This window comes from Oenanthe melanoleuca, chromosome 3, assembly GCF_029582105.1.
Source record: "Oenanthe melanoleuca isolate GR-GAL-2019-014 chromosome 3, OMel1.0, whole genome shotgun sequence".
NCBI classification, from domain to species: domain Eukaryota; kingdom Metazoa; phylum Chordata; class Aves; order Passeriformes; family Muscicapidae; genus Oenanthe; species Oenanthe melanoleuca.
Genome location: NC_079336.1, coordinates 68,878,356 through 68,892,138, shown reverse-complemented (window position 1 = coordinate 68,892,138; position 13,783 = coordinate 68,878,356). Strand labels below are relative to the sequence as shown.

Below are 13,783 nucleotides of genomic sequence, written 5' to 3'. Positions count from 1 at the left end.
CCAGAAGGGAAGCCAGAACTAGCACTTCCTATCATTCTACTGCCATTTTCTTCACTGTTTGCATAATGGCAAAAAGCCATTCAATTAAGGGGCGGGGGAGGGGGGGTGGAAATTACTACACTATCATTGTCTTAAACTGATAAGCCTGAAAAAGAAGCCTAAACCATGTCACAAGAAAGCAAACATGCTGCCATCCCAGCTGCTACAGCCTACTGCCAGCAAGAGCATGAGAACAGTCTAAATGAAAACATCATGCAGTTGCCAGAACAGCAACTGACATACTTCCAAAAACACTCTCCCATTGGAGACTCTTCCTCCTCCAGCTGACAAAAGAATTTGGTGCTAGAAAGCTGATATCCACAAGCCCTAGCTGATCACAAAAAGCTTTTTAATTGTTCTGATAAGATGCTTATGTGAAATCAGGTTTTCCAGACTGATCATTAAATGCTCCCCCCATCACCTTCTTCCAGGACAGGGAAGCATTATTTTAGCCTACAGAACACAAATGCAGATAAATATCTTCAACTCATTTGAAACTGCAGATATCAAGCTGTGCTACTGCCAAGTTCATACATCCAAGCAAGAATACTGTAGGAGAAATATGCTTAGAATTGTATGAGAAACAGCAGCAAACAAATTATCAGTATCAACAAGGCCACTGTCTTTAGTTTTAAACAAAAAAACAAAACAAAACACCGAGAACAGAAGTCACACACATTTTGCCGAAGTTCTACATCTTTCTTCGTTTGTATAATGAAATAGACTCTGCCTAAAAACCCATCTTAACTAATTATGCTTTAAAAAACACACTATGTGCCATGAAGTTCTGACAAAGCATTACGACACTACAAGAGGAAAGTGACACAGTCATATAGCTAAGGGGATAAACTATATAAATATATAGCTAGAGATAAACTCAAAGTAAAATGGTATATAAGACTCACACAAAAAAAAAGTATTAATAATCAAAGCCAACTACAGACATTTGTTTTGCATACATAAACAAGTGCTTAGAGTCTTAAATTCAGATATTGTCAGTTCCTGTGGAATATAAGAAATTGTCATCTTAAGTACAGTGGGGCCCTCTTTAAGCTCTCTACTAATCATATATTTTTTAAAATAAGACAATGTCTTAGAAAACTATCAAGTACCTACACCCACCAGCACCCAACACCTTGCTTATTCAACATTACATGCCTTTCATCACAAAGTGGTGTACTAAAACCAATGCTTTTTAACATAGTTTTAAAAATCTCTACAAGATTTTACCAAATCATTCAAGTAAAAGTTTCCTCAAAAAAAAAAAAAAAAAACCAAAAAAAAACAAAAAAAAAACAAAAAAACTTCAAAGCACAGCTGAGAAAGCAATCAGTTTTTACAACAATTTTCTTCCATACTTCTACACTGGAAATTTATCTCAGAAACTGGGGTAGCAACATCATGAAATGACAGCCACATCTACAACTAATTTGAACAAATGCCATGACATTTCCCAAATGTTGCCTGCCTCTTAGCTGTAAGCTGCACTTGGAAATAAATATTACAATACCACAATTCTAAACCAAACTGAGCATGTGTGAACTGAGGGTTTCAGAAGTGGTCAGTATCAACCACACTAAGATGAGACACTAGATATGGTTCCCTATATAGACTGACTACTGTACCAGCTCCAGATTCACACTCTAGTAGGCTCAGCAAGAAGCATGAGGTCCCATTGTACTTCAATGCTGAAGACTGAAAAGCTTGAGCTCTCTTTTCCATATGACATACAACCTGGGACATCATAATTTCTTTAAGTCCATTCAATTACTGAGACTTAATCCATAAAAGCCAATTATCTAATATAGTTTGCTGACTACCAAAAAAAAGTCTGATTTTGAGCAAAAGAGCACAACACAAGATAACTACATCAGAATTTCTACCATATGACCACAGCTAACATTCACACTCAGGTATCTAAACTCTACTGGGAAAAAGGCCTTTTCTAAATTCATGGTATACAAATAACTTGTTAAGAACATTCAATCTTCTGCAGAATAGAACCAGAGCTCTAAACAGTGTTACAACACAAACAACATTCAAAAGTGTCCTGAGCAAGCAGTGGTATCTTTTCACTACTTTTCCAATAGAGTTGAACAATGTTTACAACACCCAAGTTTATCAAGAAAAGGACTACTTATACATAGACAACCTAGCAAATGTACTCTGAAACTGACAAAAATATTTTTTACATGCTTAACTAAAAAAAGAAAAATCAATGATCAAATCTGAAACATTTGCAATCATTAGAGAATAATGAAAACAAACAAAAAAAAAAATTGAAGTCACACACCATGATAATCCATATGTATTAAAAAAACCAGGTTACTGGCTCTTAGAATTGCAAGCACGGGAGATAGGCTGATTTTAACACCTCGATTTTCTCACTATTGTTCCCAGGATGCAAGAGGCATTAGTTATCTCAGTAGGTAACCAAAATGGATTTTTAAGCAAGTAGCTTTCACTTTGTATATTGTATAAAGACAATATTTTAAGTCTAGGCTAACGTGAACATCAAAATCAATCTCTTGCTTATTTTTACTAGAGAATATTCAGAAAGTATTGGGAATAACTGAGAAATTGTACCTCAACAAGAAATATTGCATTCTTACCAAGTCTTTCACCTACCAAACCTGATAGTCAAGACTGCAGAGTAGTCTTTCAAAAAAATTTTTTATTCTCTGATCAGTGTACACATTGCCTTAACATATTCCTAAGTCTTGTGGTAACTCAAGGGTGGTATCAACAATCTGTCACTCTGTTCAATCTTTCCCTTAAGAATCTACCAGGCTAAACTTGCACTTGCACTTATATCTCTCCAGAGAAGAAAAGTTTCCTCAGAAGAAGTGCCTTCAGACACACTTTTTGCTGTACAAATAAGTCTCTCAATCACGTTTTGAACATTAAGCATGAAAACAAAGAATATAAAGAAGTACTGATGTTTGCTAGTCCACTGCCCACTACTTTTCATCTAAACACCTCTTTCAAACTCCAAATGCCTTTTAATTTAACTGTCAAGATCTGTAAATTCTAAAGATGTACTTCTTAACAGAACATGTGTAGCTTAGCATATGTGGCTGGGACGTTGTCTTTGGTTTAAGAGGTTTTATGAATGACACTCTGCTCTTTTAGGAACCAAACTCCAACTTTCTCACCAGCTCCTTACAGCACTTGCTACAATTACTGTTCACCCACAGCACATCCAGAGTACACCAAAAGAAAGGTATATACTGTGTCAGTGGGACAAAAAAAGAACATGTCCTTAATTAAAACTTTAAAAAGTAGTCACTAACAGTGTATATGGGTTGTAACTATTCCACATGGTGGAACAGTCAGTTTGATGCTTGTTGAGGCTAAATGACACAGAACATCTTCATTTCAGTGGCTGCTGGCAAAGCAGCACATTGTATTGTGAGAACACATGTCAGAGGACTAAAGACCCGTCCCTGTTTGCTCCACTCAGATAATGCCAAGGCTGCAGTTGATGGATGGTCTGCCACAGTAACCAGAAGGACTTTGGCATTCCACTGCAGCAGGAGCCATGCCACCACCCATAACAATAACTTACTACTCTGTCTGGACAACATCTGCAGACCTAATTTGGTGGCACACTGACACATTCCAGCAGAGAGATACTGCCATTCCATCGCCCCCACACTCTTGGTAGGCACACCTATCATAGCAGCAGTTTTGCCATCGGGATGTTTCCCAATACTGAAACAAGGTAATCTCTAAGTACCTAGGCTGGTCCACCATTAGTTGGGAGAGTTTGCTACCAAACAAAGTATTCCATGAGGAGAAAACTTTCCTTTTCCTTACCAAGGTCCCAAGAGAGTCAAAGTGTACTTAAGTGAACAGACTTTTCCATTTCACATAAGAGGCAAGAAAAGCCAAGCAACTTAAAAACCTTCATCTCACTGAAGCATATATCCATTATATATACACACTCATATTTATTGACCATCTGTAAACCAACAGGCCAGAAAGAAAAAAAATTTATTTTGGTAACAAGTTTCATCTGTGCTTGTATCTCCAGGGTGGCTAAACATTTGGAACTTAATACAAGGAGAAAACATTTTCTGCTCATCAAGTCATAGCTCTTTGAGAATTCATACACAATAGCATTAGCTGGGTGCCAATTCTTTGCACAGTCTTTCCTTGGCCAAAGTTCTTTTGTTCGAGCAGATCTGTGACTCAGTACAGGCGGTCTATTGCACTTTGATAACGCTTGAACTCAGCAGAATCTCTAGTTATTCTCTGCTTCCCTTAATAAAGCATCCAGGTTTTATGACAATTTTACAACTTCAGGAAAGTTATTAACAACTGAACTTGCAACCTTTTCAATAGGCTTTTTCCCATATGAGACCACAGTTACAAAGAAGAGAAATCCAAATTATTGCCTTTGATGTGCACTACATAGCAATTTTATAGATATATGGAATGCTCTAAAATTCAAACTTGCTGTTCTTTTACTATCCTGTTCTTTTCCTATTTGAATTTCATAAGCAAAGCTCAAAACCCACATCTGTCTACATAGTCCATCTACACAAATGTGCTCCTGTCAGTTGATGGAGCTATTTGAACTAGCATATTTTAACTTGTTTAAATGACAATACAGGTACCCTGGACAATTAACAAAATCAGTGTATAAAAAAGAGATAGCTGGAAAAAATAAAACAGTTTAGACATATGACAAGTGAACCAGGAAAAAAAAAGTCTTGATAGTAATTTTAGCAGGCTACACTGGAAGCCAGTCATATTAACAAGTTACCTTGATTTTGCAGAAGAAAAACAGCTTTTAACATTCAAGGTGACAGACCCAAGAAAAACACCCAAAGAAACAATAAAAAAATCCTATCTGTAAGCCAAATGTAAGCTTAAAATATGCTACGTTCCAACAGAGAATTCAGTTTATAGAAAAGAAAATAGATACAGGATTGTTTTCACTTTCTTGATCATTACTGACTTCATGTGACACAATAAATAGTGCAGGCCTGCTTAATTCATGGTAAAAATACATAGCAAATGAACACTTAGGAGAATGACAGGTAAACATGTGCTCTGAGTATGTCAGTAAGATACAGGTTTACCAAAAAAAAAAAAAAAAAAAAAAAAAAGAAAAAGGTCATTCTCCAAGTAATGGAGGAAAAAAAAAAATCAGACATTAAAATATCACCACTCCCACTTATCAGGAAAGATCTACCATACAAAGGTTCCTGTGAAAGAACTTTATGGACTTAGAGGGAACATCAAATGGACATGAAATGGTTCAAATTCTAGTGTTAGCTAGATTCTCTTATGCCATATCTTCAAAATCCCAAACACACAAACCAAACATTTTGATGTGGACACATTTTTCCCCCTCATCTTCCCTCCTCAATCCATCCCTTATGCCTTTGAAAGCTTAAATGAAAGGGAAAAGAAGAAGAGAAGAGGGCACCTTACTTACTCCAAAACAAACAGCATGAAAGACAGCACCCAGGTTTTAAAATTCATATAGCTTAAGATACCACACTTTGCATTACATGATGGCAATGTGCAATTTTAACAATCTGCTTAGCGTTTCCTTCTGTAACGCCCACACTGATATTCCATTTCCACAATATCCTGATATATTCGGGCAATGACTTTCAGCCCCATATTCCTGAAAAAAATGCAAATGCCTCACTGTTTCCTGCAGGTTCATTTTTAGAATTCAAATGATTTGCCAACACATGGCATTGCCAGCATATTAGCAATACACATCTTCTCTCAAGTCCTAATAAAAATCACATTTAGTAACAATTTTATTGTTGGGCAGGGAGTTAAAAACTGTTTGTACACCACCTGGCTATAAATTGCTTTGTACCACTCTAGCTTAACTACTGTCAAAAGTAGGTTATTTAAGAAAAGCGGACCAAATCAACTTAAATCATTTGCATTGACTTAATTTGAGCAGTTATCATTTATCACCTGAGCTTCACAGGACCAACTGTATTAGGATGTTTTGTTTTCAAACTGATTTAACTTAACCAAAAGTAACGTATAATAAATTATTAATTATATGTAGCTACCAAAGGCCGAGCAAACCCATTTTTTAGGCTGCCTGGTGGAATTACTTTTAAACAGCTCCTAGGCATTCAACAAGGGTCACTCTGTTGGGACACACAGTACTATTACAAAGATGTGTCTTCTATTCTGTAGTAGAGTATCATTGCAAGCAGCTTTCTAATAGGCAATACTACTTCTCTCATCTGACATATCATAATTTTAACCAAACAGTATTAGTTTTACACAAGCACTTAGATAACACATCACATTGAAAAACTGAAAAGGACAGGCAAGACAAAAGAGGAAAAAACCGTAATATTTCCAAGGAAAAAAATGCAGAATGCTCATGCAATTTTGAAGGCTAAGAATTAAGTTTGCTAAGATTTATGTACATGGGTGATATTTTTTTATTCGAGGTTGGTCTAAAGAACAAGTGAGGTAGCATCATTGAGATGAATCTTGTAATTTTTTTTTATTTCACATAAAGTCATTGTGCCTTTTCTAAATTAGAAAAAAGTGCTATCACTTTTTATGTTGTATTTTTGGAAATGTCTAGAACACACAGAAAAAAATGACTCTCATTTACTTGCAATACACCTCAAATCACAAGACTGATGGGACAAAAACAGGTAAGACACATGCACAATTAGTTAGAAGACTACCTGATTTTTAAAATGTATCTGTCAAAGGACATTGCCACAACTTACAACCTTGGTACACAGAGACCCCAGAAAGCAACAAACCACAGCAGCAATGGAAAAACACACAAGCACAGCAAATTACTACAATACCCACATGAAAGGGAAAAATAGGGGGAAAGGTGGTTGACTACCCCACTTGGTATTAAACTACCAAGTAAGACATTCCTGTTTCTCCAACCCCTTCTATCTACAGCCCTGCTGTACTTCTGCATTTATGAAACATGCAGCTAACAGTAATACAAGAGCCATAGCATCTGTATCAGCCATCAGTTTCTCACCTAGCAGGTTGCAGGGGACAACACAAGTCTTCTAGCAAAACACTATTTTCTCAATGTTAACAAGCAAAAAAATTGAAGCATTTAAAAAAGGAGAGGAAAAGATAAAAGTCCAATGCAGCTATAGACCTAAAGAGACTGCACAGAATTTGCAATAGACCACCTTTTCACTGCACCCAAAGTTAAGTTTTACGAAGTAATCCATAAAAATAAGTGCCTGAATTGCCAAGACAGTAATTTTGTCAATTGACATATGTTAGATTAAGAAAATATACATGTATGGCATTTACGTTCTAGTGAGAGGACAGATTTATTATTGAAGTGCCTGGGCATTCAATCTCTTTCCCATTTATTACAGAATCATATAAAAGAAAGATCTATTAGCAGAAACTGTTACCTGTTACAGAAAGGAACATCATTCTCTATCTCCTTAGACCTTCTAGGAAGTGAATGATACAGAAAAGGACACATGACAATTTGACTTTTTTAACCTCTGGTATATTGTCTCAAGATCAAAGTATCAGAAATCACATTCAGTGTCACAACACATAAGGGACTAAAGTTACATTAAAAATTATGCAGCAAAGTAAATAGTATTTACAAATTAAAGCAGGCAATGCCTTCCTGTGATGAAAGAAACCAAAAGAGTTGGAGTGGGTACTTTTAACTCCCTTGTTTTACATAGCTCAAGAGAAACACTCAAGCTGCACATAAACAGAGTAATGAACTTAAGTTAATACACATTTCCTTTCGTCCTCACTTAAGCCATCAAAAAAACACTTAGGTACACTAAATCTGTAGTTTATGCAGAAAGAGAGAAAGAGTGCTACATGTGTCATTATGTACAATGCCAATAAGAGCCTTCTTTAACAGTAAACGAAATAGTAGAGGGGTTAAAAAACAAAAAACAACAAACCAGGAAAAGAAAGCTTTGTGTATGCTGAAAAGAGTTCTTTTAAAGCTTTATCCATGCAGAGCAAGAACTTACAAGGCTTGCTTCTTTTTCCCCTGCTTTACCCAGTGATTGAAACATTTTTAATCAGTCACATACACTATATGAAGCATCACCTTTTACCTTCAGCTTTATTTTAACTCAGCTAGCTCCAGTACAGTCACCTATCTAAAATTTGCTCCATAATAAAGAAAAATATCAAAACAAACAAAAAGGAAGGGGAAACTAGCACTATGTACAAAATAACCAGTTCCACAGGAAAAGCCTGCCTCCTTGTGGCCCAACTAGCCCTAAATTAGATTTCTCTAGTTTATTCCATTACACCCAGTAAATCTGGTGAGGCAAGAGAGTAACAGCCTTCTAGTTCAAGGCAGTTTGGTTGTGGCTCTCAAGGGGGTGGAGCTGATGAAAAAGAAAAATGTTTTTAAATCTAGGAACTACCTGTGAAAGTGATCCATCACTCATTGCTGAAATATTGCTTTTAGCCTTCTCTTCTAGATAAGGTGGAAGATGACAGAGGTTCCACTTAAAAACAACTGAGATTCTTTACATGGCTACAAATGCAAAAGCTTGTCAGCACCCCTGGCACCTAAATCCAGAAGGCTACAAACCTTGTTTCAGCTGTGGCTTAACCTTCCAGGCTTCTCTGGATGCCTTAGCTTTCACCAGTAAATCCATTCTGCCCACAGATCTTCTGGGGATGCATCTGAGGATTTCACTCTTGGCAGCAGCAAAGCATTTGGCACTTTCAACAAGATGCAGACCTTCTTCTGTCCAGCCTGAGGGGCTCAATTACATGGGGCTACTTTCTTAATGCCTAGAAGAGCAAGCTCTTTAGAAATCAGCTGGAGTTTTTGGCTGGTTTTGGTGTGGGGTTTTGTTGCATTCAGTTTTTAAATTTCTTTTTGACTTCAATCCAGTCTCTCTATTGTGTAAGAGCTTAGTGGTTCAAGAACTTAAAATCTGTGACAAATATACAAATTCACACCAGTCTTAGGAGGGAATCACATCAGTATGACTTTGGCTTTCTAACCATCTTGCAGAAGCTGCTCCATTTTCATGCACATCTGAGACAGAGAGCATGAACTGCTTTTGCTCTGGGTTAAAAAAATTATCCATGAAAAGAAGGGAACTTCCAGTCTCCACTCCAAAGGCTTTTTAATATAAAACACATTTAGTGAACATAAAACTAGACCACATTTTTTATTTCAGTCTCACAGTTGTTAGGCTTGCAACTTGCTCTCTTCACTGTCACAGCCTCTGTATGGGAACCATTTCCCTAACCTTTAGACATGTGAATCAGACTCACTCTTTCCAATCTACAACTCAGTGATCCAGCTGGAAAAGGAGTCAACTGAACATGGTTCTCTCATGTTCACAAAAATTTTGATTGGAGATTCACTGGAGGGAAGAAGGAGAAAAAAACCCCAAAACATTTGCCCACTTCAAGCGCATCTTGAACGAAGGGCTTTGATTCTACCCTTTGCCTCTTTTCATGTAGATATATTAAAAAAAAATTAAAAAATTAAAAAAGTTGTTGCACACTAAATTCCAGATGAGGAATAGATAATTTCTTTCTACTACAGTTGTTATGCCTAGGTCCAGAATAAAAAGCATTGCACCCTCCTTTATTATTATTATTTACACATTTATCAGTGAGACATCTTGTGCTTTAGACTCTTTCATGCCTGCTCAGACCTTACCAGGTCAATATACTGCACACAGAGCTGTGGATTGCACCACTGTTGAGAGGGGCCAAAAACTTTATCAAGGTTGTACCATACACTGTAACATCCAAATAGCTTCACAGGTCTTATTAGAAAGGTTGGAAATGAAGAACCAAAATAAGCAGGAGCTTAGATTAACTCTGACACAACTCTAATAGGAAAAGCAAATTAGAAAAAAAAAAAAAAAAAAAAAAAAATCACTCTTTTCTCTTACTCAGGTGCAATCCTGGCAGAGGACAAACACCTTCAATTCTATTGAAGAGAAAAAGAATTGGTGCTGTTCAACACCTCACAGGACTTGGTGCCATATCAAACAAGTCCACTATGTCTGAATAACACATTAGGTCTGCATTAGGGGGAAAAAAAAGAAAAAGATAATCCTTACGGAAAAACACATTCTGTTTACACAACCAGATCTGTAATTAACATGCAAATTACTTAACAAATTAAGAGCTATCCCCTCCTGGTTTTTGTAATTTTATAGATTGAAAACAGCAGAGACTATAATTCATTAAAAGCTGTGTTCTCCTATAAGCAACTCTGTTTCCATCATATTGGAATAGTGGACAAGTAACAAGGGCTACATGAAGTCATACCTATCAAGAAATTTACTACGTCAGGGTTTTTGCCCATAAGTTTAGACAGTTTGTGGTTTTTTGCTTTACACCAGTGTCTGACACTAAGTTAATAAGCCTTTTATTGAGATTCAAAAGCTATTACACTACACACATCTTCCTCTACTTACATTTGCTTACCCATGCTGAAGCTTGGGATTAAATTTTATGCTTCACTGACAGAAAATAGAATCCTAAATCACCAATCCACATATAATAGTTAATTTCCTCACTTGTTTCTTGTGGTCACAGTACCTACTTTCTTTCTTACCATGGCCTTACTTTAAACACAGCAATAGGTTTCAGCTCAGGTCTATGAAATGTCTCATTTTCTTTAACTTCTCCTTACTAAACTTTCCCAATTACCCAGACCAGTAAAGTTTACTAAATTTTGTGCAGAATTATACCAAATTATGCTACCAAAGCAAGTTGATTGATTCATTAAAACCATAATAAAAACTGCTACTAATATCAATAACAAACAGCAACAGGTTTTAGCAGATTAAATACCAGACTCTTACTCAAATACTGGTTTCTTTCCTACTTTATTCCCACCAAGTCTTCTAGGCGACCTTGGGCAAACCACTACCCCCACACTGCAGTCTCCCAAGAAGTAAAAATTAATTGAACAGAATTGCAAATCTGTCTGGAAACTTCAAGTGCAACACACCGTAAGAGTTAAAAACATATTTCCCTATCTGCAGATACATTTGCCTTGACAGCTTTTCTTTATCCCATTATACAGCAGCAGTGTAAGATTGCTCTTACTTTCTAAATACACTCTGGTGGTTCTTGAAGAAAGGCTTTAGGCTACTGCCTTACTTTCTATCACATGCTTGATCTATTTCTGCTACTGTATCTTTGAAGGACCAGGAGCGTGTACATGGCAATACATACTTACAATTACTTTAATATATTACATCAAAAGCTGCTGTTGAACACATTCCTAAGGTACAGAGAGAATAAAAAACAGGACAGACAGGCAACTTTCTGCAAGCAGTGACTCATTCTCTAGACCCTTGCTCACATAAGTAGCCGTCCAAGTTCTTGCTTCCACAACCTGACACAGCAACTAGTCATCAGCATTTTTTTTACACGGAATATATACACTGATGAACCAAATTGCATCAAAGAAATGTAAAAATATTTCTCTTTTTATATATCAGCTAGATCTACAAAGCACTACTTTTCATTTAACAGGAGGCAGCAATTTATTAGTAAACAACACCATTCAAGTGTAGTGCACTTCATTCAATTGCCCTGCTGCCTTATTCTGCGTTTTTTTGTAAAAAATTATGCAATTATGATATGCTTTACACCTTTCATATTTCAAAATAAAAGGCTTAAACAACAGTTTTTAAAAGCTCTTGATTTTGCTAATCTTTATTGCTGGGAAAACACCACAAAAGAAAAACCACTTAATTTTTCTAAGCAGATATAGTGGGCAAAGTTGCCACTTCCCACATCACGCCACAAAAACCCGTTCTGATTGACACAAACGTGACCTGTGATGTGCTTAACTTCCAGCTGTGCTCCTGATCGATGAATTACTACAACACCTTGAAAAAAATCTATTTAATAACTCGATGGCCAGAATACTGAAAAATTACTCATGTATTGTCCGCAGGGAACTTCTCGAACATTAGTAACACTTGTAACATGAGCCGTTACGAGAAGGAAGAGACAGACCTTCCACGCCACAGACACAAAACATGACAAATCCGGCAGCTTCCTGGAACATTGCAAAACCGGTCGGAAAACGGTATCCTTCAGGCACAGCGCTAAGCAGAAAGTGCTGTGCATCCGAAGGGAGAAAGCGCTAGCAGCCGGGATCCCCGCGCGTCCCTAGGTGGGAACGCGAGCCCGCAGGACTCCGGCGCGGGCGGGGAAGGCAGGAAGGGCAGCGCTCCGTGCCGGGAGCGGAGCGGAGCCAGCCGGGCCCCCCGCCCCGCCAGCAGCCCCGGCCCTCCCCAGCCACTCCCGCTTCCCCCGGCCCGGGACGTGGCCGCCCGCAGTTGGATAAGGAGCGACGCGACGGGGCTGAAATCGGTCTGAAGTCCACAAAGGAGCCATCTGCCTCCGGGGAGCGGGCTGGAGGAGGGCGGGCGGGAAGGGGGAAGGAGCAGCCCGGGGCCCGCCTGGAAGCGAGCGGCGGTGAAGAGATCCCCCCGCCCGCCCGCCGGCCCTGCTCCCAGCCCGAGAGCCGCGCAGCGCTGCCCCCAGCCCGGCGCCGGGGGGCAGGCAGCGGGAGCACCTTCCCCGGGCTGGGCTCTCACCTTCCTCCTGCCGCCTCCGCCGCCGCCGGCCAGCGCGGCGCTGCCGCCCGAGTACATGTAGTAGGCGATGCCCAGCACCCAGAGGAAGGCGAAGCAGAGCAGCAGTCGAGACCTGCGCCGCATCCTCCCTCCCGCGCCGCCGCCAGGCCACCAGGAAACGGCCGCCAGCAGCCGCCGCCTCCGCTCCTGCTCCGGCTGCCGCCGCCGCCGCCGCCGCGCAGGGTCAGGGGGCAGAGGGCGAGCGCCCGCCCCCCGACCAATCCCGCGCCGCCCGGCCCCGCGGGGGGCGGGCCGGCTCCGCCGCCGTCGCCATGGTTGCAGCACGCCGGGCCGCCGCCTCCGCCGCGCCCGCGGCCCGGGGGCTGCGCGCCCCCCGCAGGGCGGGCACCGGCACGGCCCGGACCTCCAGGGCGGGCACCGGCAGGGCGGGCACCGGCACGGCCCGGACCGGCACCGCCCGCCCTCCCGCCGCCGCGCACCCCCGGGCCCCCCCCGCCCGCCGCGGGTCTCCGCGGGCGCTGCCGGAGCCGGCCCGAGGGGCGGGAGCCGCGCCTCGCGGGCAGCGGGCGGGCGGTGGCGGGGAGGCCGCTCCCCGCCCTGAGGCGGCGGGGCACCGCGGGACCTCCTCGGAGTCGTCCCAGTCCTTCCCCGCTCGTAGTGGCCGGTTTCACAGAGACTCTCGGTAGCACAAAAACTCCAGACTGGCCGCGGTCCGCGCCCCGCGCCCCCCTGCCCAAGTGTCCGTGCCCGCGCTCCTGCGGCCCGAGGGGTCCCTGCGGGGACCATGGGCAGTGCCGCAGCGGCACCTCGGGCATGAGGGGTGCTCCGGGCTCACAGCATCTGGCAGTGGCTGCACCCTTGTTCTCTGCATCCCCCGAGGACCGTAATACAGCGCTGGTGTGTGGGTCTCACCTCTCTGGAGCTGTCGTGCTTCCCCACTCATATTGGATGATCACACAGAGGCTCCCAGGCCCCCAGAAATTCCAGACTGACCACAACACATGTTGAGCCTGTGACTCTTTTCAAAATGGAAAGTGTGCTTTATGAAGGTGTTGTCCCTGAAGTCACCTGAGGTAGGTAGTGAGGCAGGTCTTCATAATGCCTCAAAGGTCAGAAAGCAAAGTCATGTCAGGGCATGTCCACTGCCCTCTGCATGACGTTATTGAAGA

At 41.0% G+C, this 13,783-nt stretch overlaps 1 protein-coding gene across 1 annotated transcript in view; it reads right to left on the bottom strand.

Annotated features, from left to right (window-relative positions):
• GALNT2 (polypeptide N-acetylgalactosaminyltransferase 2) overlaps nucleotides 1–12,825 on the bottom strand; it is an 89,734-nt gene extending 76,909 nt beyond the window's left edge. Inside the window, exon 1 of the mRNA XM_056486586.1 lies at nucleotides 12,615–12,825. Coding sequence (XP_056342561.1) covers nucleotides 12,615–12,737 — 123 coding nt within the window. The 5' untranslated portion in view covers nucleotides 12,738–12,825. The remainder of the gene's footprint in view (nucleotides 1–12,614) is intronic.
• Nucleotides 12,826–13,783: the final 958 nt, after the last annotated feature.